The 25,256-nt window shown below is 44.8% G+C and overlaps 1 protein-coding gene across 4 annotated transcripts in view; it reads left to right on the top strand.

Moving 5' to 3' along the window:
• Positions 1-23,196, top strand: part of PAPLN (papilin, proteoglycan like sulfated glycoprotein) — a 102,874-nt gene extending 79,678 nt beyond the window's left edge. For all 4 annotated transcript variants that reach the window (XM_066608360.1, XM_066608357.1, XM_066608358.1 and 1 more), the window contains 4 exons: positions 5,702-5,829; positions 18,093-18,201; positions 18,293-18,468; positions 22,608-23,196. In XM_066608360.1, the coding sequence (XP_066464457.1) occupies positions 5,702-5,829; positions 18,093-18,201; positions 18,293-18,468; positions 22,608-22,771 (577 nt within the window). In that variant the 3' untranslated portion in view covers positions 22,772-23,196. The remainder of the gene's footprint in view (positions 1-5,701; positions 5,830-18,092; positions 18,202-18,292; positions 18,469-22,607) is intronic.
• Positions 23,197-25,256: the final 2,060 nt, after the last annotated feature.

The raw sequence follows: 25,256 nt of genomic DNA, 5'->3' as shown, positions 1-25,256 counted from the left end.
TCAACGCTTTAATGAGCATTGAAACGTATAAAAATTGTTTACAAAAATTATATGACTGAGCCTTGTGGGCCTAAGAAAAATTGCCCGTTCGACGTGATTACGTCAGGTTTCAGGAGGAGGAGCAGGAGGAGGAGGATGAATATTATACACAGATTGATGAAGCTAAAAGGTCCACGTTTTTGATGGTAATAGAGAACAATGCTTCCATCCGCGGGTGCAGCCTACGTATTGTTTAGGTATCGCTGCTGTCCGCTGGTGGAGAAGAGAAGTCTGGGGAAATCCAGGCTTTGTTCATCTTGATGAGTGTAAGCCTGTCGGCACTGTCGGTTGACAGGCGGGTACGCTTATCCGTGATGATTCCCCCAGCCGGACTAAACACCCTCTCTGACAAGACGCTAGCCGCAGGACAAGCAAGCACCTCCAGGGCATACAGCGCGAGTTCAGGCCACCTGTCCAGCTTCGACACCCAGTAGTTGTAGGGGGCAGAGGCGTCACGGAGGACGGTCGTGCGATCGGCTACGTACTCCCTCACTATCCTTTTACAGTGCTCCCGCCGACTCAGCCTTGACTGGGGAGCGGTGACACAGTCTTGCTGGGGAGCCAGAAAGCTGTCAAAGGCCTTAGAGAGTGTTCCCCTGCCTGTGCTGTACATGCTGCCTGATTTCTGCGCCTCCCCTGCTACCTGGCCCTCAGAACTGCGCCTTCGGCCACTAGCGCTGTCGGATGGAAATTTTACCATCAGTTTGTCTGCCAGGGTCCTGTGGTATAGCATCACTCTCGAACCCCATTCCCCTTCGGGTATGAGAGTGGAAAGGTTCTCCTTATACCGTGGGTCGAGCAGTGTGTACACCCAGTAATCCGTAGTGGCCAGAATGCGTGTAACGCAAGGGTCACGAGAAAGGCATCCTAACATGAAGTCAGCCATGTGTGCCAGGGTACCTGTACGCAACACATGGCTGTCCTCACTAGGAAGATCACTTTCAGGATCCTCCTCCTCCTCCTCAGGCCATACACGCTGAAAGGATGACTGGCAAGCAGCATGGGTACCCTCAGCAGTGGGCCAAGCTGTCTCTTCCCCCTCCTCCTCATGCTCCTCCCCCTCCTCAACGCGCTGAGATATAGACAGGAGGGTGCTCTGACTATCCAGCGACATACTGTTTTCCCCCGCCTCTGTTTCCGAGCGCAAAGCGTCTGCCTTTATGCTTTGCAAGGAACTTCTCAAGAGGCATAGCAGAGGAATGGTGACGCTAATGATTGCAGCATCGCCGCTCACCATCTGGGTAGACTCCTCAAAGTTTCCAAGGACCTGGCAGATGTCTGCCAACCAAGCCCACTCTTCTGTAAAGAATTGAGGAGGCTGACTCCCACTGCGCCGCCCATGTTGGAGTTGGTATTCCACTATAGCTCTACGCTGCTCATAGAGCCTGGCCAACATGTGGAGCGTAGAGTTCCACCGTGTGGGCACGTCGCACAGCAGTCGGTGCACTGGCAGATGAAACCGATGTTGCAGGGTGGCAGCGTCCATGTTGGACTTGCGGAACTGTGCGCAGAGCCGGCGCACCTTTCCGAGCAGGTCTGACAAGCGTGGGTAGCTTTTCAGAAAGCGCTGAACAACCAAATTAAAGACGTGGGCCAGGCATGGCACGTGCGTGAGGCTGCCAAGCTACAGAGCCGCCACCAGGTTACGGCCGTTGTCACACACGACCATGCCCGGTTGGAGGCTCAGCGGCGCAAGCCAGCCGTCGGTCTGCACTGTCAGACCCTGCAGCAGTTCGTGGGCCGTGTGCCTCTTATCTCCTAAGCTGAGTAGTTTCAGCACGGCCTGCTGACGCTTGCCCACCGCTGTGCTGCCACGCCGCGCCACACCGACTGCTGGCGACGTGCTGCTGCTGACACATCTTGATTGCGAGACAGAGGTTGCGTAGGAGGAGGAGGAGGAGGAGGGTGGTTTAGTGGAGGAAGCATACACCGCCGCAGATACCACCACCGAGCTGGGGCCCGCAATTCTGGGGGTGGGTAGGACGTGAGCGGTCCCAGGCTCTGACTCTGTCCCAGCCTCCACTAAATTCACCCAATGTGCCGTCAGGGAGATATAGTGGCCCTGCCCGCCTGTGCTTGTCCACGTGTCCGTTGTTAAGTGGACCTTGGCAGTAACCGCGTTGGTGAGGGCACGTACAATGTTGCGGGAGACGTGGTCGTGCAGGGTTGGGACGGCACATCGGGAAAAGTAGTGGCGACTGGGAACTGAGTAGCGCGGGGCCACCGCCGCCATCATACCTTTTGAAAGCCTCCGTTTCCACAACCCTATACGGCAGCATCTCCAGGCTGATAAATTTGGCTATGTGCACGTTTAACGCTTGAGCGTGCGGGTGCGTGGTGGCGTGCTTGCGCTCCAACACTTGCGCTAGCGACAGCTGGACGGTGCGCTGAGAGACATTGGTGGATGGGGCCGAGCACAGCGGAGGTGAGGGTGTGGGTGCAGGCCAGGAGACGGTAGTGCCTGTGTCCTGAGAGGGGGGTTGGATCTCAGTGGCAGGTTGGGGCACAGGGGGAGAGGCAGCGGTGCAAACCGGAGGCGGTGAACAGCCTTCGTCCCACCTTGTGGGGTGCTTGGCCATCATATGTCTGCGCATGCTGGTGGTGGTGAGGCTGGTGGTGGTGGCTCCCCGGCTGATCTTGGCGCGACAAAGGTTGCACACCACTGTTCGTCGGTCGTCTGCACTCTCAGTGAAAAACTGCCAGACCTTTGAGCACCTCGGCCTCTGCAGGGTGGCATGGTGCGAGGGGGCGCTTTGGGAAACAGTTGGTGGATTATTCGGTCTGGCCCTGCCTCTACCCCTGGCCACCGCACTGCCTCTTCCAACCTGCCCTGCTGCTGCACTTGCCTCCCCCTCTGAAGACCTGTCCTCAGTAGGCGTAGCAAACCAGGTGGGGTCAGTCACCTCATCGTCCTGCTGCTCTTCCTCCGAATCCTCTGTGCGCTCCTCCCTTGGACTTACTCCAATTACTACTACCTGAGTGATAGACAACTGTGTCTCATCGTCATCGTCCTCCTCACCCACTGAAAGCTCTTGAGACAGTTGCTGGAAGTCCCCAGCCTCATCCCCCGGACCCCGGGAACTTTCCAAAGGTTGGGCATCGGTCACGACAAACTCCTCCGGTGGGAGAGGAACCATTGCTGGCCATTCTGGGCAGGGGCCCGGGAACAGTTCCTGGGAGTCTGCCTGCTCCTCAGAATGTGTCATTGTAATGGAGTGAGGAAGCTGGGAGGAAGGAGGATTCAGAGTTGCAGCAGTGGACGGCGCAGAACTCTGGGTGGTCGATAGATTGCTAGATGCACTTTCTGCCATCCACGACAGGACCTGCTCACACTGCTCATTTTCTAATAAAGGTCTACCGCGTGGACCCATTAATTGTGAGATGAATGTGGGGACGCCAGAAACGTGCCTCTCTCCTAATCCCGCAGCAGTCGGCTGCGATACACCTGGATCAGGAGCTCGGCCTGTGCCTACACCCTGACTTGGGCCTCCGCGTCCTCGTCCTCTAGGCCTACCCCTACCCCTACCCCTACCCCTACCCCTCAGCATGGTGTATTACCAGTAGTGCAGAAACAGAACGCTGTAATTAAATGTGCCGCTTATTGGCCTGTGGTTGGAGGCTGACTTCACTTACGGAACGCACAGCAGAGGCAGGAAAGAATTTTGCGCAAGCCTGCTGTAACACTTAGCTGGCTGCGTATGAATTAGGAAACCTACCCCCAGCAGAGACCCAGTACACTTGTGGACAGGAATACAGCGGTGATGTGAGAGGCAACACAGAGGCAGGAAAGAATTTTGCGCAAGCCTGCTGTAACACTTAGCTGGCTGCGTATGAATTAGGACAACTACCCCCAGCAGAGACCCAGTACACTGAGGACGGTCACAGGCATCCCAAATGGATTTTTTTTCCCAAATGTTTTTGGAAAGGCCCACTGCCCATATACACTAAATATGTCTTCTGTCCCTGCCTCACCACTACTGGCCCTGGACAATGTAAAATTACTGCAGGACGCAATGCTCTGCACGGCCGATATACAAAAAAAAAAAAAAGTGCAACACTGCAAAAAGCAGCCTCCACACTACTGCGCACGGTTAGATGTGGCCCTAAGAAGGACCGTTGGGGTTCTTGAAGCCTAAAATAACTCCTAACACTCTCCCTATAGCCGCTCCGGCACCAGCAGCACTGTCCCTGATCTCTGTCAGAATGCATCTGTGGCGAGCCGCGGGAGGGGCCGATTTATATACTCGGGTGACACCTGATCTCGCCAGCCACTCACTGCAGGGGGGTGGTATAGGGCTTGAACGTCGCAGGGGGAAGTTGTAATGCCTTCCCTGTCTTTCTATTGGCCAGAAAAGCGCGCTAACGTCTCAGAGATGAAAGTGAAAGTAACTCGAACATCGCGTGGTACTCGTCTCGAGTAACGAGCATCTCGAACACGCTAATACTCGAACGAGTATCAAGCTCGGACGAGTACGTTCGCTCATCTCTAGTAGGCAGGCTTTAACTTCCTTCTATCTGAACATAGTTGTTTTGTAATGCTTTAGGGGCAGTTATTATAGTCTAGGAGAGCAGATTTCAATCCCGCTGTAAACAATATACTTTTCAGAATGTAAATAGAAGATCCTCAGTACAAAACTTTAAATCGCAAGAAGCTTAAAATATTGTCACTTATATAATACAGGATGTTAGCAATGCCATGTACTTACAAGTCTGTTTGACACCTGTGTTAGTGCTCAGTACTGAAAAAAACTGATCCATATTTTACCACTTTTGATCTTATTGGGGTTTTAAAAAAAAACAAAAAAAAACAGAAGGCAAAGAGGAAGGCTTTCATTTGCTTCTATTCCATCAGGTTGCCTATTTTATTTTTTTTGGGAGAGGGGGTGGTGGTGGAAAAAGAATGTTGCAGACTGTGGCATCATTTTGAAATATACCAAAAATGAAAAAATGCAGAAAGTTGATGGATTGAAAGCAAACTGAAGGCTATTTTTTATTATTATGTTAAACTCCATTAGAATCAATAGAGAAAAAAACGTATTTTTTTTTTTTTTGTTTTCTTTTTCTCCTCCAAAAATAGAGCAAAGAGAAAGAAACTCTAAGCTGAGCCCTAATGGAAGTGTGAAAGCAGCCTAACACATTTTTCTTGAGGGACAATATATAGATTTGTCCCTCAAGAAAAGTTAATGCACTCACCCATAAACTGTTTATTTCCAAAATGCTCCATTCTCCAGATATTGCAAATATCGATTCCTTTTCTCTCTGGTTGTTTACTGTTCATTGCTAGGGAAACAGACCACCTCTTTAATGGAAAGAAACCGCAGAGGGGGGCCGGGGTTTGTCCGCTACTTTCATCTGATGGCCGGGATCTCAGGAGATGCGCACTAGCTTTTGGCTATTAGCTATCATTGTGCTCTGCTATTTTTCCCCTTAAAAGAGGTGGTCCGTTTCCCTGGCAACGAGCAGTAAACAACTAAAGGACAGAGGAATCAATAGCTGCGACATCTGGAGAATGGAGTATTTTGAAAATAGACATCTTATAGGTAAGTGCACTGTTTGGCCATTTTTGAAGACCTTGAAATAGGATTCCTAATACAGGAATACCACTTCAACACAAATTACCATACCATTAATGCAATGATGTATATGGGGTTTTTTTTTGCAGGTACAGAAAACACACAGATGGCTCTCTTGTCATAAGTCGTGTGAACTCAGAAGACGATGGACTCTACACATGTGCGACAACAAATGGATCCAGGAGGGAGTTCAAACAAATACAACTTAAAATTAAAGGTTTGTTAAAGGGCTAGAACACATAATGAAGAGAGTACTGAGCTTTGCTACTTCTATAAGGTGTTAGCATCTACAGTTCAACTACAAATCCCAGACCCGACTGCTGGTCTGATGGCAGAACAGCCTCATATGAATTTTTAGAACCGTGGTTGGCTGGCACTTATGGGTGCAATACAATGTGGCCAAAGTCACAGCATGTCACCAGGCATGTCGACTATACATCTGCAATGTATAATCACATTTTAGTTTTAGACTGGGTGGTTACTTTAAACCTTGAGATTTTCCAAGCCCTTTTGCTTGAATAGTGAAACGTGTTGTAGACTCTTTGTAGAGGGAGAAATTGATTTGGATTTTCCCACAGATTTTTGGGGTTTCTTGTCAATAGAAAACATAATCAATTATAGGATAAAATGTAGTGGATCACTGGTAGTGAAGGAGTTAACAAGAACATCTCTGGAGTCTATGGCATTTACGGGTCCTTTTACACTGGATGCCAGTTGGGTGGTTCCAACGCCAGACAGTCATCCTAATGATTAGTGCTCTGATACTTTCCCACAGCAGCGAGGATTACTCCGGCTGCCCGCCTCCATTCACAGTAAACAAAGCCGATGGTCGTTTGATTTTACGCTTACCAAAACTCAACGGTGAACAAATTATTATTTGTACTTCACTCTGCCAGCATTTACACTGATCAATTATTCAGATTCCTGCAATCCAGTGACAATCTGCCCAATTATCGTTCAGTGTGAAAGGGCCCAACCGTGCACCTTTGAGAGCAAAGCATCTAGTATCCACAGGTTTACTCACCACCTGAGGCTGCAGTGCTGGCTGGCTCTCCCATCACCATAACGGGGTAGGCTGGGACAGGAGTACATTCACTAACAGGTTTACACATATACAGCGTTATATATGTAGAGTATTTGGCTTTAAATATAATGTACTAGCTTACCCGTTGCGCGTTGCTGCGAAGACAGACAGACATACATTCATTCGTTTTTATATATCTAGATAACAACCACTCACAGCGCAGCTTTCATGTTATCTCAGTGGTATAATATATAACAACCAATCACAGCGCAGCTTTCATGTTACCTTAGCAGTATAAAATATAACAACCAATCACAGCGCAGCTTTCATGTTACCTCAGCAGTAAGAGAAATAACAACCAATCACAGCGCAACTTTTATTCCGCCTCAGCAATATAAAAAATAGCAACCAATCACAGCGCAGCTTTCATGTTACCTCTGCGGTATTATATATAGCAACCAATCACAGCGCAGCTTTCATGTTACCTCAGTGGTATAATATATAACAACGAATCGCAGCACAGCTTTCATGCAACCTCAGCAGTATAAGAAATAGCAACCAATCACAGCACAGCTTTCATTTTACCTCAGCAGTATAAGAAATAGCAACCAATCACAGCACAGCTTTCATTTTACCTCAGCATTCTCAATATCCAGCAATTGTCTTGCGAAACGTTCGGCGGATGCATCATTTTCTGGTTGAACACGCATCCCGTTGCTCGTAATGCCTTTTGCTTTTGTGCTTAAGATGGAAATCAAACGATCTTTGTCTGGGGTGGCATAACTGTCGACGATGCTCACACGCGCGCCACCTATCGTAGGATAGATGTACTATGCCTATAATCTTCCCAGGAGTGTGCTCAGCAACTTCCCAAAGTCTCATGGCAATTGGATGAATGGTGTAGTAATGCATAAAGGACAGACAGACAGACATACATTCATTTATATATATCAGGAAGTGAGAGAATTAGATTCTGTACGTAAAATTTGGACGCTAATTGTTTTGCGCTTAGAATTGAATAATCGACTTGGGACCCATTAACTTTTCCTATTTATGGCATAATCAATGCCCGTGCCAAATTTCAAGTTTCTATGTGAGAAAATTACATTCCGTACGTAAAATTTGGACGCTAATTCTTTTGCGCATAGAATTGAATCGAGTTGGGACCCATTAGCTTTTCCTATTTATGACATATTCAATGCCCGTGCCAAATTTCAAGTTTCTATGTGAGAAAATTACATTCCGTACGTACAATTTGGACGCTAATTCTTTGGCGCATAGAATTGAATAATCGAGTTGGGACCCATTAGCGTTTCCTATTTATGACATATTCAATGCCCGTGCCAAATTTCAAGTTTCTATGTGAGAAAATGACATTCTGTACGTAAAATTTGGACGCTAATTCTTTGGCGCATAGAATTGAATAATCGAGTTGGGACCCATTACCTTTTCCTATTTATGACATTCAATGCCCATGCCAAATTTCAAGTTTCTATGTGGGAAAATTACATTCCGTACGTAAAATTTGGACGCTAATTCTTTGGCGCATAGAATTGAATAATCGAGTTGGGACCCATTAGCTTTTCCTATTTATGACATAATCAATGCTCGTGCCAAATTTCAAGTTTCTATGACATTGGGAAGCGAGAAAATTACATTCCGTACGTAACATTTTGACGCTAATTCTTTGGCGCTTACAATTGAATAATCGAGTTGGGACCCATTAACTTTTCCTATTTATGACATAATCAATGCTTGTGCCAAATTTCAAGTTTCCATGACATTGGAAAGCGAGAAAATTAGATTCCGTACGTAAAATTTGGACGCTAATTCTTTGGCGCTTAGAATTGAATAATCGAGTTGGGACCCATTACGTTTTCCTATTTATGACATAGTCAATGCTCGTGCCAAATTCCATGTTTCTACAACATCGGGAAGTGAGAGAATTAGTGGCAATGATGGAAATCGAACGATCTACGTGGGGGGGGGGTCGTAACTGTCGACGACGCACGCGCCATTTATCATAGAATATTTGTACTATGCCTATAGTCTTCCCAGGAGTGTACTCAACAACTTCCCAAAGTTTCATGGCGATCGGATGAATGGTGTAGTAGCGCATAAAGGACAGACAGACAGACAAACACACAGACACTCATACATTCAATTTTATATATATAGATTAGTTTAACTTTAATTATATGGTGTGTCCATCACTGCTTGGAAAAAGCAACTGGGGGAATTTATTCTTTCTTTTATACACCATACTTTTTGACTATAAGTCAGGCTTGCAGTCCTTTAAATAGTGGAATAGAATTGGACTTGGTGGTACTTAGAGATGAATGGGAGATGCGAGCACAGAAAGAGTCAAGCATTTTAGTTCACATTAAGGCCTCATGTCCACGGGCTTAAAATCTGCAGCGTTTCTCTCGCACGCAGATCCGCGCCCCATAGGGATGCATTGGACACCCGCAGGTAGTTAAATACCTGCGGATGTCATTTTGCCCGCCAGGCGCGGATCCGCGTGCGGGAAAAAAAATGGACATGCTCCAATTTTGTGCCGGTCTCCCGCGGGGATGGCTCCCGCAGGCTTCTATTGAAGCCTATGGAAGCCGTCCGGATCCGCGGGAGACCCGTACCATAATTAATCTCAGCTGCTCCGGACGATGCGGTTCTTCCCTTCTTTGCGGCCGGATCTTCTTTCTTCGGCCCGGCGGATGCTGCCGGCGGGCTGAGCACATCTGCCGTGCCAAAGAAAGAAGATCCAGCCGGGAAGGAAGGAAGATCTGCATCGTCCAGAGCAGGTGAGATTATTCTAAATTTTAGGCCTCATGTCCGTGGGGCAGGAGGGACCCGCTACAGATTCTTCATGAAGAATTAAATGGAGCATGTCCCGTTTTTTTCCCACGCACATGAAATTTTTAAATCCCTTTTAAATACCATCTGCGGCTATTCATCTACCCGCGGGTGGTCAATGCATTTCAATGGGAAATTTTAGGTGTGGATCACGCACGCGGGTGATCTGCTGCGGATTTTTTTTTTTTGTAAACTTTTTATTGCATTTTCATAGATTACATACATGGGTGTACATTTCTACTTCCTCTATCTTTGCAGTGATAACTTATCCAAAGACATTTTTTCTAATAAACTTATTTTCATACAACGAAAAGGTTTTTGTGCGTATTCTGCTTTGTATTCTTGCTGATGGTTCAAAGTTATCTTATCCCATGTATAATCTTTTCCTTTGTCATCTCCTCTCTCGTCTTGTAACTTTTATTCAACAAAAAACATTTAACATTAATATATTGGAATATTGAACTGTTTAAACTGTTGGGACTCGTTGACGGTGTCTCAATTTCCGTGACGCTTGTCTTTCTCTAATCTAGGTCTTTTGTAGTCGGTTTCTCCTACATCTCCAATACTCCCAATCTGTTCCTTTCTTTCTGGCTGTAATACTAAGTGGTGGTAGTGAATTGCATCATGCATTCCTTAACTTCGTTGGGGTCGAGGAATTTCTCTATGAATTCCCTCCATTTCTCAAAGAACTTTTTGGCTTGAGATTCCACCTTGTGTTCTATTTCGATTCTTTCCATTTTAAGGAGGTGTTTTATTTGCTGTATGACCTCTCCTACCCCCGGTGGGTCGTTTTGTAGCCAATTGTTGAGTAAGCATCTTTTGCTAATCAGGAGTATGGTGTGGGTTGTTGCAGTTTTTTTTGTTGTCTGGTCTGGTAGTATATGTAGTATGAATGTTTGTGGTGTAAGTTGTAGAGGTTGGGGTTGCCCGCTTACGTCTTGTATCAGTTTTTGGATTTCTGCCCAGAACGTTTTAATTTTGGGGCAGTGCCAAATGCCATGCAGGAAGTTAGACTTGGGGCCGTGCCGCACATCTCGGGCATGCCTGCAATCTCGTCGGACCGTTGGTTCTGGGGTTTGTCAAATCTGTATATTGCCCTGTGTATTATTTTAAAATAGGTTTCCCTCAACCTTTCGTTTAGTACCGCTTTTCTTACTGAGTTCCAGCCTTCAACTATTCCCTCTTGTACGTCGGGGTCTTGCAGTTCGCGAGTCCATGATTTAAATATGCTCTTCCCCCTGCTTCTCTGATTCTAGTGTATAATGTAGAAATTGAGTTTCTATGTGCGCGGTTGTTGGCAAGAGTGTCTATGGGGTTAGTAATTGCTTCTTTTGAAACATCAGTTAGTCTACTTTGTAGAAAGTTTTTCACCTGTGCATATGGAAGAAAATGCGTTGACGGTAGGTTATATTCCTCGCTCAGTTCCTTGAAGTTTTTATACCTTGGGGCGTCCGGGTGCATAAGTTGCTGGGTATTTAGGATGCCGTTGTGCTGCCATCTTTTAAACATTTTATTCTCCCTGCCTTCTTTAAATTCGGGGTGTCTCCATAGTTCCATGTGTTTGGATATTTTAAATGGCAAGTCATATAGTTTACGGGTTATCTTCCACGCTGCTATGGTGTCTTTGGCCATGACTGAATGTTTGCTTTCTATTGGGAGTTTGGAGAAGCTGGTATGTAGGAGCGCATTTAGGCTCCATGGGGCAAATAGCTCTGTTTCAAGGTCATAGTTGGAAAAGTTGCTAGTTCCTTTTAGCCAATCCAAGGAGTGTCTCATAATGCTTGCTATGTTATATAGTCTAATGTCAGGGAAGTTTAAGCCTCCCTCACTTTTGGGGAGCATTAATTTTTTAAGTGCGATGCGTGGTTTTTGTCTTGACCACAAAAAGGTCGTGAATGCTTTGTGGAGTTTTTCCAGGTCTCGTCTTTGTAGTAGGAGGGGAATGTTTGTAATGGGTATAACATTCTTGGGAAGCTTATCATTTTGATTAGATGGGATCTGCCTAGTAGGGAGAGTGGTAAGTTGCTCCATTTGTCTAGTTCCTTAACTATTTTGGTTATCAGAGGGGGGTAATTTAAAGAGTATATTGATTCTGGTCTTTTTCCTATATGTATCCCCAAATATTTGATACTATTTTTGACTATGTTTACTGGGTGGTCTTTGAAGGTTGAGTCTGTTAGTTTGTCTCGTGGTGAGATATCTATTATGTCGCATTTTGTGGTGTTGGCTTTGAACCCTGATTTTTTTTCTCAAATGTTTTCAGTATGTTAAAGACTTTGTGTAAGTCTGTGCGTGGACTCCCTAGCGCTATCAGTATGTTGTCTGCGAATAGCATGGTTTTAATTGTTTTGTTCCCAATTTTGATCCCTTCGATCTCTGTGGAGCTTTCTAAGGTTCTTGCTAGGGGTTCTATTGCTAAATTGAATAGGAGTGGGGATAAGGGGCACCCTTGCCTGGTGCCTTTCTGAAGAGGGAATTTTTGTGATAAGAAACCTGGTGTGTATACTTGTGCTTGCGGTGTGGAATATAGATTCCATAGGTATGTGCAGAAGGGGCCCCCAAACTTCATTTTGTTCATTACTGCCTTTAGCCAAGGCCATAGTACGTTATCAAAAGCCTTCTCTGCATCTATTGCTAGGAAGGCTGGTGAGGGATGGAGCATCGAGTGTATTTTAATTTCGTCCAGTATTGTCAGTATTTTCCGTATGTTAGTGATGGCTGATCGTCCTTTTGTGAAGCCAGCTTGTAGTGGGGAGATTAATTGGGGCATAAGTCCGGCCAGGCGGTCGGCCATAATTTTGGCCATCAGCTTCAGGTCTGTATTGATTAGAGATATTGGTCTATATGATTTTACATCTGTTGGGTCTTTTCCCGGTTTGGGCAGTAATTTGATATGTGCTGTATTCATTTCTGAGGGTATGGGGCTGTCTTTCATGTATCCGTTAAATAAAGATTCCAGTATTGGGGCAGTCTGGTCTTTTAGTACTTTGAAAAATTCTCCTGTGTAGCTGTCTGGGCCAGGCGCTTTGTTGTTTCCTAATTTCGATATACTATCCTTAATTTCTGCTATGGTTATGGGCACGTTCAGTTCTGTTTTTTGGTCTTCTGACACTGTGGGCCAGTTTTCCCTAAATTGTCTTTTAGGCCTACTATATTGTTCCTATGGGATGGACCCCTTGCCAGATTAGCCATTATTTTCCCTGCTTTGTTTCCATATTTGAATAACTTTGCCTCTTTTCGTGTGTATAACATTTGTTCTCTTTTATGGAGCCATGTCTCATAGGATTCTTTTGCTAACTTCCATTTTTCCTTGTTACTTTCACTTGGTTTCTCTTGAAATTGGGTGTATGTTTCTCGTAGTTGTTTGCTGTAGTTTATTTATTTTATCCTTGATTTTCTTTTTAAGAGAGATTACGTAGGTTATTATTCTGCCTCTTATTACTGCTTTGGCCACATCCCAAAGCAGTTGGGGGTTACTCGTATGTGGTTCATTATCGGACATATACTCCAGCCAGCATCCTCTAAGAGATGCACAAAAGGTTTCATCTTCTATCAGAAATGTTGGGAATCTCCATATGTAGTCCGTTCCCCTTGGTGTTTGTTCGTTTAGGGACCATATCACAGGAGCATGGTCTAAAATGATCATTTCTCCCATGGTGATGTTAGATGTTCTAGAAACTAGCTGATGTGTTGTGAGTATATAGTCTATTCTAGACCATGAAGTGTGTGCGTGTGAGAAGCGAGTATATTCGCGTCCCTCTGGATTAATTTCCCTCCATATATCTTTGAGCCTGACGTTCTGTATAAAGTTCGTTAAATTGGTGTCTTGGTGTCTGTTCTTATCTCCCTTATTGGTCTGGTTGCGGCGGTCTTCTGATGCTTTGATTGTCGCGTTAAAGTCCCCACCCACTACTTTATGGGGTTCTGTGTCTGTAAGTAGTCTGTCAGATAGTTTTGTTAGAAATTGCTTGTGGTTTGAGTTCGGTCCGTACACACTGTAAATACTAAATTTCTCCGATCCTATTTTTATATGTAGGTTTACAATCCTCCCCTCTGTGTCACTCCATTGATCCTGTACCTCAAGGTTTAAGCCATTTCTAATAAGGATCAGCACCCCTGCTTTTGATTGCACTGATGGTGATCCATATACTTCCCCTACCCACAGCTTTCGCATACGGAAAAAGTCTTCTTTGTTTAAGTGGGTTTCTTGGAGTAGTGCTATATCGGCTTTAAGTCTTTTGAGATGTCGGAGGACTGCCTTTCGTTTGTGTGGCGATCTTAGACCCTTAACATTCCACGTTATAATTTTCATTTTTATGATGTTTTGTGCTTCTGTCTAATTGTTACGTGGGCTGGTCTCGCCTGGCTACGTCAATGAGTCCTTACTTATAAACTTTAACTTTTAACTGGGGTTAACCTTTTCCTTCTCTCTGGTGCTCTTTCCCCTGCGTCCAATAATTAGTGTTGGGATAGCAGTTAGTCGGGCACCAGGGAAGGAATATTATGCTTTCTCCCTTAGGGTACGACGCCTTGCGTACCTCCCTAGGGAGAGTGCATTAGTTGACTTCCTTCAATTCCACTTTGTGAACAGTTTTCGTGGGCAAGATGTACTTGCACGGCTGTGCTTTTTCTTATTCCTATTCCTTGCTCCTACGTGGGTCACATAGTGGAATGGAACAAAAACAGTTTCATTCAAATATATACATACATAAATGTATTCTTTCCTTCGGCTCCAGCATTTTCTATTGTCTTGCTCCGTTACATTCTATAACATTTTTAACTATAGCATTCTGTCTGTAAACCGCTGTAAACAATCTAACTTGAAGATTCTCTGTTTTTGAAATGTCTCTGAAATGTCTCTCGTGTGTTTCCGTACTCACGGCTGACGATCTCAGGGTGGTTAGTCCGGCGTTGCAGTGTTCTTGCGTCGGAGGTCTCTTGTTGTTGTCGATGCTTCTGGTGAGGACGGCTGGTTTAGTTTGTCAGCTTGCCGTGACTACTTTCATCGGTCGTCGGGCTAGCGTGGTTCTTCTGCTTTTCCGGTGGTTTTTTTTGTCTCTTGGGGAGAAAAGTACTTGTTCCGCTTTCCTCGGATCATGGAAAATAAGAGTATCTCCGTTAATATAGAATACTTTCAATATCGCCGGGTATAGCAATGCAAACTTTAATTTTTTCTTGTAGAGTTCTGAGCATATTGGAGAGAACTCTTTTCTCTTGCGTTGTACTTCCGCTGAGTAGTCTGCAAAGATTAGTATTTTGTGGCCCTCGAGTTCTAATATGTTGTTATGACTTTTAAAGTTGCGTAGGATTAGCGATTTATCTGTGAAGTCCAGGTATTTTACTATTGTCGGTCTTGGGCGTACTTTAGTTGCTGCATTAGCGTTAGTGTTTGAGTTTCCAGCACGATTGTCAGGGCCTAGGCGGTGAGCTCTTTCGATCCTACATATTTGGGAGATTCCCAAAATATTGGGAATCGTTGATTCACATAGTTGGCGTAGATCTTTTTGTATATAGGATTCTGGGATTCCGATAATACGTAGATTGTTTCGTCGGGATCTATTTTCTAGGTCTTCTAACCGGTCCCAGAGCAGTCTATTGTCTTGTATCAGTTTCTCTACGTTTTTGGTGTTGGCGCTCTGTTCTGAGGATATTGCCTCTGTCGTATTCCATTACGTCTAGTCGGTTGCCGTGTTGGGATACCGCGTCTCTGAGATCATGCAGGGTGCCCACCACAGTGTTTGCCAGTGTAGTTTGAATATCTGGCGCAATCAGCTTTGCCACCTCAATCACTAAGGCCTTGTAGTCTATCGTTGTCCCGTCTTGAGATACTAAATTTTCTTGGTCTGACGGTGAGGGAGGCATAGAGGGGGGGTGCACGATGTAATTTCTTTTTCCGTTGGTGTTTTAGCCGTGGTTTTAGCCGGGGTTTCATTTTGCTTTGCTCTAGTTCTCCCCATCTTGACCACAAAATCCTCCATGTAATTAGTTTACGCGCTGGAATGCTGTTATATATAGTATTGCTCACGTGTTAGAAAGACAAAGTTCTTTTGACAACTTTTGCGGTTGTCAGGTGAATGGCTCTGCAGTTAGATGTTAAGGTGCTTCTGCTATTCTCTGCCTTCAATTATCCGATAACGGCGGCTACTATTCTTTGGTCATCTTCTCTGATGTATTTTGTTATTATGTGTTGTATAGTTCACTTCGTGTTTTAGGTGCTCTCTGGGGTGGTTCTTTATTGTTTTGAACAATTGGTTGGATGGTGCTTGCTGAAATCTAGTGGCTCTGGCGGTTATTGTTTTGTCCCTAAGCAGTACGTCTCACTGCCTCGTGGGGCTCAAAATGGCCGCTGTAGCTTCTGAGAGAGAGGGGGGGGGGGGGGTGAGTATTTAACTCTGTTTCTCTGCTGTATCCTGCAGGGCAGTAGGATTATGGTGACTTCGGTTAACTTTTATTCCTTTTTATTAATGTCCCCCGTGGCAGGTTCCCTCTGACTTTCCCTGCTTCTCCCCTCCCTTGCTCCTTTCACTTTGTGTCAGGATCGGCTTTATCCTGCTGCCACTGTCCCGGTGGTTGGGGCCGCTGCTGTCCTGCACACTCCTCTGTCCTCCGGAGCCCCACTGTGTCTGGTGAGTTGTGGAGGCTGCCGCTCGTCCGCCCGTTCGGGTGCCGGTATGATGTCTTCTACTGGGGGGGGGGGGGGGGGGATGTGTCGCCTACCGTCTCCCGCGCCCGTCCGATCCCAGCTGGACCGTCCGCACTGTGGCTCCGGGCACTGCTTTCCTTCTGCTGGCGTCGCTCCGGTTCTCCCCGTCCCTCTGCTCGGCTGTAACTCTCCGATATTAGTTTCGGGGCTTGCTGCACCTTGCGGTCGGCGGTGTTTGGAGCTGTTGAGGTTTGCGCTGCCCTTCTCCGGTACTCGGTGAAGTCTCCCTGGGGTTAGGGCAGTCTTCTCCCGGCTGCGGGGTCGGTGGCAGCTATAAAAGGTTTGTTAGCTGGAGCGGCGTTAGCGGAGCTTTCTCACTTCACTGTTCACTCCATGTCGCCGGAACCGGAAGTCCTGCTGCGGATTTGAAATTTTATTTTCCCCGTAGACATGACGCCCAAGGCCTCATGTCCATGGGGAAAATCAGGTCCGCTGTGGATATGTAACGCAGATTTCTGCTGCGGATGCACTGTAATTGTCTTTTATTTTTCATGCGGGAGATCAATTGAGCTATGTGCTCTATGAGCTCCCACACGCGTGATCCGCACTAAAATGGAGCATGTCCACTTTTTTTCATGCTCCAGAAATTTTTTTTTACCATCTGCAGGTATTTATCTACCCGCGGGTGGTCAATGTATTCCTATGGGGCGCGGATCCGCGTGTGGGAAAAACGCTCCGGATTGTAATTCTTATTTTCCCCGTGGACATGAGGCCTAAGGCTACCTACACATGCACTAGCACAATATTAAGGCCAAGATATTTAGCCCAATATCGTTCTTGGCAACCTGTGTCAAAGTTTTTTTTTCAGGCAAAACCACCTCGCATTTGTGAAATGTCGATCCTCTTGCATGAATTTCATATACTATAGAGCAGGGGTCCCCAACTCCAGTCCTCAGGGACCACCAGCAGGTCATGTTTTCAGGATCTCCTATAGTAAGAACACCTGTGGCAATCTCTGATGCACTGACAATAATTACATCACCTGTGCAACACTGAGGAAATCCAGAAAGCATGACCTGTTGGCGGTCCCTGAGGACTGGAGTTTGGGAACACTGCTATAGAGGATCAGAAGTATTTCCCATAGATTTCAATGGCAAACCTTGTATCGAACTCGCCTGTGAGGGTCATGCGATGCATTAAAGGTCCCATTGAAATCATTGGGCGATTTCAAGGAATGCAAAAAGATAGAGCATGCCACGGTGCGGGAAAACATCTCTGGTGTATATGACTACACTCAAAAGAATGAGGTTTATATTCGTGCAACATTTTGTGCGTCTTGCAAAGCACAAATCTAGTGCGAGTTGCTTGGCTGTGTGAAAGCAGCCAGAGTGGAATCTTTCTGGTCCTCCACATGTACAGTAACGGAGACATGAGTTCTTTTTCCTTTGGAGCGCACAACTTTTAAATTTTACCTATTATACTTTTGAGAGGAAACCCATGCAAACACACATATAAACTTCATCCAGATGATCTTGTTTGTTCAATGATTTGCACTGAACCCTAGTGCTGCAAGGCATCAGTTCTAACTACTGAGCCAGCGTGCTGCCCATAATTGAATATTAAGTCACCCCATGTTGCACAGTGCTGTAAACATCCAAAAGTAAGATTTCTCAAACAGCTGAACACTGAAATCGGAGTGTTTGTCGCTATATTATATTGCCTGACTGCTTCCCTTTAAGGCCTCATTCACATCAATATTTTGCTTTTCCAACTCACAACTAATAGTGGATACCCAGTGGAAAATATAATGGAAAAAATGGACATCACTTCCTTCTTGCATCCACTTCTGATCTTGGTTTAAAGAAACAAATGAGCAATGCTGATCAGATACTGGTGTGAATCAGGTCTTATATTCGTCATTATTTATTTCCATGGGAAAATAATGTGTCTTTCTTGGCAGGGGAGCTAAAAATCACTGAGCCGCCTAGCGGTGTGACCGTGGGAGAAGGAGATGATGCCTCTCTGCGCTGTGTGGTGAAAGGTGACAATGTGAACGTTCAGTGGTCAAGGTAACCGTTTTTTTTTCTCCCAGTCAGCAATTTTGTTGAATTATGGAAAACTTGAATTTCATTTCCCGACTGCCTTTATGTTCCCCTATAGGAATGGGGTTCCAGTGCAGCCCGATGGACGACATACCTATGTATCACCTGATGGCAGCCTGGTTATAAGGAACACCAAAGCAACAGATGAGGGATCCTATACATGCAATGCATACAGCGGCACACACTCCATTAGTGCTAGTGCAGAAGTCCGAGTGAACAAGCAAAAGCCTGGCGGTAAGTCGCATACAGGTCACATTGTAACTATTTAGCACATGTAATAGCGCTAACCCCCTTGTGCCCACCAATACGCCCTTTTCTGGTGCGGCAAGCAGTAACTAATTTGCAGCACATTTCCAGTTGTCATGGATCTGCGTGTAATTAGCCCTTTTTCAATGAGGCTAATCTGTGTTTGGATTTCCTGACATGCCACTTCCTCATTCCACCCATCCCTTCCCTTTCAAATTTGCGTAAAGATTAGCATTCAATTAAATGATAGGCTTGTAGGTACAGATTTGTTGGGGAATCCATGCAAAATCAATTGCACTGTGGGGCACAGGGTGGCCGCACACTGGCGTATTTGTGGTTGCAAAAGCTGTGCGCGGAATACGCAGCAAATAAAATCCATTGAATTAAATGGGTTCTTTTACACGTGTGCGGAAAAAAACACATTTTGAATGCAGGGGAAAAAAACGTGACATGCTCTCTTTTAGTGCGCAATTATACATCAAAGGCCCCCATCTGCCTCCAATCGCACACAGAATTGGGGTTAAACGATTACACCTGGGACGATATAGGCTGGACACCTACTCAAACATTATATAGATCAGCGGACTAGCGCTCCAATCAAAAAGGATTCTATAGAGAAGGTAGCTATGGAGTGATATAACTATAGGAATATAAGCGGTAGGACTCGCCTGGTGTGGAGCACCCGCCCGATGACAGGCGTCCACACTGTCAGTCCGAAGAGGCTTTATGGGTATATCCAAATGAGCAGGATCCCCAGGGGAAGTCCACAGGTAGTGAAGACCTTGGTTATAATACAATATTATTCCTATCTTATCCTATTGTGTCTACTCAAACGTGGCGCTGGCAGGACCACACTGATGTGCAAAATAGTACAGTAAAAAGCACCCATACAAGTGCTATAGCATGCAATTGTGTGCCCTGCATAATGCATACACGTCACATGATAGCGAGTGTATATGCCCTTACTCCTGTGTGCAGCCCCCCTAAAACAAAGAGGAGAAAAATTTTGAAGTTTAGTTTTAAAAAATGAGTTTAAAATTACCCTTTTCCCCTAGAAAAACACTTAAAAAATCTATATCTATATATAATTAAGGTGTTACAAAACACATTGTGAAAATATTACTGCAAAAGTAAAAAAAAATCAACTCAAGTATCCCTGCAATCAGCCATATTAACCCATCTACTAATACAAAGAAACACAAGGGCAGGTAAAAACACTACTTCTAAGGCTGCCTTCACACGGGTATGAAAATCACGCAAGATTTGTGCTTTGTGAGATGCACAAATATGAACCCCTTTCTTTTGAATGGGTTCATTCACCTTAGTGATGTTTTCCCGCATGGCACCATGTCCTATCTTTCTCTGAAAATCGCCTACTGTCTTCAATGGCGCTGGCAGCCCTATTGAAAGCAATAGGAGAACTCTGTGATCCTCTGCCGTGGCTGTGACATGCACGGTGGGGATTCCCTTCATCCCTGCAGTAATACAAGGCTGTTTTCACATGAAAACACCTCAAATCCACGGGACTTTCACATGGTGGAGAGCACGATATCGGGTCATAAATCACAACCAGATAATGCCCTCGCCAGTGTGAAGGAGCCCTAATTAGAATGCAGGCAGGCAGATACCTATATGGAGGAGTATTGCACAAGTGCAAGATACTGATGAACACCCACTCACACACCTACCAGATGTTAAAGGGAGGCTGCTTAGTATTATACTTGCATATAGATCAAGCTTGCAAGGGGTACCATGTCTCATTGGAATGTGTAGTGTAGTGTAGTGCACTGCACAGGATTACAACCTATTAATGATACCAAATACTCACTTTGAGGTGCAGGGCAACCTGCCGAACTGAATCGTATGTGGTGTCAATATGCTGTAAGCCTGCATGGTGTGCAACATATATTAATGGGACTTGGTACTCTTTATTTGCCTTATCTATATGCAAATTTAACGCTAATTGTCCACTTCCTTGTCCAACACCCCTCCCAATGTGGCAGGCATGTGGGCGATTGTTCATCAGTATCTTGCACTTGTGTAAAGGCAAATTTAGACACAACGATTATTGCTCATGATTCACTCAAAGGCAATCTTTTGTGTGATAATAGTTGTGTGCATTTACGCGCTCCGAGAACTGCTGTGTTCTCGGGGCGGTCAGCTGGTATTGAGTGGGGTATGCAGAACACAGCTGGAGCGCTGTCTTCCGCATACTTTTGCTGTGTTCACGGAGTGCTCAGCTGGTATCTAGCTGAGTGCTGCGAGTGGGGATATGCAGAACACAGCTGGAGCACTGTCTTCTACATACTTCTGCTGTGTTCATGGAGCGCTCACCTGGTATCCAGCTGAGCGCTCTGAGCGGGGTACGCAGAACACAGCTGGGGCGCTGTGTTCTCTGAGCGAGGTACCACTGATCGTTGTCTTTCAGCTAGCTGAAAGACAACGATGAGTGAATCATGCACGATGGCTGCGTGTTTAGACACAACGATTATCGCTCAAAAGACTGCTTTTGAGTGAATTCTGAGCGATAATCGGTGTCTAAATGGGGTGTAATGCTCCTCTATATAGCAATCCGCCGGGAAGTGGTGTATGTACCTGTCCTTGTCTATCTTTGCATTAGTATATAGGTAAATATGGCCGTGATCACATCTCGGGGTTAAATTTTGTCCTCTAGAAGTAATTTCCAGGTGTATGGTCCATTACAGCACAGTTATCAGATGTGTCTTGCCACAGGCTAGCCATTATGTATGACCGACCACAACAAATGTTCTAATTCACACGGGCGTATTGTCACCGCGTATATCCCAGTACGTAACACGCAGTCAATGGAGGAAATGCAATGCAATAGACTTTCATTATTCCATTCACACCTTCGTGTGGGCACTGCGTATCAATACGCAAGAGAAATAAACACTGTGCCTGTCTGTGATTGCGTCATTCCTGGGCATATGCAGCCCAAATGCGGTCTCTGCCCGCTCAGCATATGTGCTGTAATATGTACAACGCTGCAAGAGAGTCGCAGCGTTGTATGCATATGCCTGTGTGAATGAGCCCTTACTCTAGAAGTAAACAAATTTCCCTAAGAAAAACTTCTACCAATGCCGCAGTTTTAGAAAATTGTATAACTTTTTTTTTGTGACAGAATGAGGGTCGGGTTCCGCATGTTGCAGTGGAAGCTGATCCTGTGCCCAACCAGTATCCACGCATACCTGTCATTTAGTCTTCTCTTCTGTGCCGCAGATGCTCCGCACCGTCAGACATGCGTAGGACAGATTTATAGAATTTATTTTTTGCCATGATTGGAAAATCGTAGCCGCTGTCTGCTCGTCTAAGCAGACATGGGGATGCTATATTGGTTTGAATTGGTGTGAAATGCTGCGGATCGTCCGCGTGGGAGACTATCGTGGATTCTGCAATTCAAAACTGGTCGTGTGCAGCCAACCTTAAATGTGGAAGTTATTTTATCTGCAGTATTTTAACAATTATCCTGGACCTACTTAAAGAGGTTGTCCTAAGTTTAAGAACTTTTGACAACCCCTTCCCACGCATTAAAACAACAAACTGATATCTATTCACTGAGCTGTGTTATTGAATGCAGCCCGTGACATCCCGTAAATGGGGTGGGACTGTACCTCTAACCAGAGACTGGAGCAGGGGACCGAGTGCCATCACAGGCCTCAGCAGGGAGAGGAGAGGATATCACAGTTTGTTGTTTTAACTCATGGGGATAGGTTGTCCACACTTCTTACAATCCTCTTAAAAAAAAAAAGGAAGGGGGGGGGGGGTTGTACCAGGATCACAAGTTCCCTACTCACAGGATAGGGGATAACTTGACCTCTGAGACCCCTGCTGTTCTTGAGAATGGGAGGGGGGGGGGGGGCCTTTTCACGCTCTGCCTGTGGATTGAGGATAACTTGTGATTCTGGTACAATCCCTTTAATTTATCTTAAAATGTATGTGGCATCGACCAGAGTGACAAAGGTCACAAAACAATACTATCAAACAAAAAAAGAACTAATTAAAAATTAAAGTATTCCTGTAGTTGTAAGCATTTGCAGTTAAGGTTTATTACAGGAAGCCTGTCTAAATATAAATGTATCAGCTTAACCATTTTTTCCCCCCTTCAGTCTCATCCACAGATCCGAATAACAAATGCATTGACTACCCTGAACTGGCCAACTGTGACCTTATTGTTTATGCCCAGCTTTGTGCCAATGAGTACTACGGCAGCTTCTGTTGTGCCAGCTGCTCTAGACATCACCCAGAACACAGTCAAAGACAGCAAGGCTGAGAGACTTTTCTGAGACACATACTTAAATGATGGCAAACAACCCAAAACAACCATCAAGTATCAATGCCCTCAAATGTGGGAAAGGGTACAATATAAGCGTGGCTGTTGCTCACAGAAGCATAAATGTGTATCAGCCATCTCAGACTGACTTATTACGCAATGATTTGCTGGATATTTTTTTTTTTCATGTGTCTACGCCCCCAAAAAGAATGAAACTTTGAACTAGTGAGATATATAGATACTTAATGTCATTGTCTTATAAAATGTTAGAGTATACACATTAGTAGTTGTTTCTGAATTGTAACAGTGAAAAGGTGAGTGATCATACTGAATTACGTGACTGTCTTTCTTTACTTGAGTGTAATATATTGAGAAATTTTGTATAGTTTTTATATCTATTTCACAATTAAAGGGTATTCAGATGATTCAAAGTGAATGTTTCATGCTTCCTGGGGTGATATGTAATTTTGCTATATAATGTTATACCTTGCAATATCTCTGCAGCTTTATAAAGCTTTACCTGTGGTCCTTCCTTGTTTAATTCTCCATTAGTATCAGATGGTTATGTTCTGTATGCTCCGGTGGTTTACTGGTCAGGCATGCTCAGTGCCTACAAATTCTGTAATGACACAGTTAGTACAGTCATGAATACATACTTCTTAGTAACTGGCAATGGGGTATTGTGGGAGATGTCATTTTTGCACTCCCCCAAGGCCATTTTAAATAAGAATGGGCATCACAGAGTACTAAAGCAGCAGAAATGCAGTCCTAAGCTCGCTCACAACCTGAAGGTTGCGAGTCCAATCCAGGGTGTGGCTCAGGAAGTCGGCTCAAGGTCAACTCAGCCTTCCATCCTTCCGAGGTCGGTAAATTGAGTACCCAACGTGGTGGGGGGTAATAAATAAATTACTTAAAAGTGCTGCAGAATAAGTTGGCGCTATACAAATAAGATTTATTTTAATGTGGAAAGCTGAAGCTAACTGGAAACCAGTGGTGGTGCAGGTCAGCAAGAAAAAAAAAATAGGTACTGGAGTCCAGTTTAATGATTTAGAGGGACCATAATGTCAGTAAGTGGAAATGTTAAGGAGATGTTTAAAATTTTTCCACTCTCCAGAATACCCCTTTCAGAATGTCGGTGATAGGATATGTTGTACAGTAACTTGCATCATGTGATGCCAAGCGAAACCATATCGTGAGAACCATGGGAGGTCAGTGAAAAAGTTGCATGAGTAACTGCAACTTTCATATGGCACTGTTCACCTTGGTTATAGGAGCATGCAGAACTTTTTGTGCTGTCGAAATGACCGCAACCAAGAAGAGAAATAGAACTGCACCTCAGACATAGAATGTTCTTAAAAGGACAGTATTTATTTTAAATCTTTGCCAGCTCAAGCCTCATCCTTGGCTTGGAATAGGACAAAAGGACAAAAGCATTGCTAGGATTTTTTTTTCACATTTGTAAACCTTGATTATCTATACTATTAAGTGCATTCCAAGTCTGAAGTTCTGTTTCATCCCCCCCTCTTCAATACTGACCAAGGTCCTAGCGCAGAAAGGATTTGAACCTGCATATAGCACAATTTATTTTGGCTGTATAAACCAATGCAGCCACTGGATATAAAAATGTCAGAACCCTGATGGATGCAGTCTGTTGTATAATGGATCTGCTACAGCATTCTAAGCAGAAGCCATGACACCAGCGTGGTCAGTGATAATGAAGAAGAATACTGGCACTGCTCTGCAAGTTGTATCATTGGGCACAGCTGACGTTTCCCATGTGCTCAGTGGGACTCAGCAACAAATCTAGAAAGGCAATGAAAAATTCAAAGTTCAATATGTAACGCATCAGATTTCTTCAGAAAAACTTTATCCCCAGTGATAAGCATATGAAAACAGTACTTTAGGGCCAAAGTGCAAACGATTTGTACTTTGTTCCTAGTTTAGTTCCTGTTTTTATAAACTTACCACTGGGAATAAAGTTTTTCTGAAGAAATCTGATGAGTGCTACATATTGATTTCCAGTGGGAACAAAGCCTGCAATTTTAAATGGTGGTGTGGCAGACAGTGAATGAGATGTAATACAAGTATCAGTTACACAACAGCTACTAAAAGATCAGGCCAAGGCTCGAACTGGAGTGCATATTATACCATCGTTTGAGTTAGAAATCAGAATTTAATGGCTGTTTTACACGGGACAACAGTTGGCTAAAAGACTGCATGAGCGCCGGCGTCACCACTAAGGTAGTTAGCGCTCATGTAGAGCATTTACACAGGAAGAGATTTCCGCTGGATCGCTGGCTTCTTGCTCAGTGCTTCCCCATCTCTATGAAGCGGGAGTGTTTACACAGAACAAGAAGCCAGCAATAGTTTTTATGTTGATTTGAAAGTCAGCAATAACGACTTGCGAACGAAGAGTGAGCAATTTTTTTTCTTTCCTTTTTGTATTTACACGGCACGATTATCGCTCAAATTGATTTGTTTACAC

Source organism: Eleutherodactylus coqui, chromosome 6 (genome assembly GCF_035609145.1).
Source record: "Eleutherodactylus coqui strain aEleCoq1 chromosome 6, aEleCoq1.hap1, whole genome shotgun sequence".
In the NCBI taxonomy this organism is placed as follows: Eukaryota; Metazoa; Chordata; class Amphibia; order Anura; family Eleutherodactylidae; genus Eleutherodactylus; species Eleutherodactylus coqui.
The sequence above is the reverse complement of the archived record's forward strand: the minus strand, read 5'-3'. Positions and strand labels throughout refer to the sequence as shown.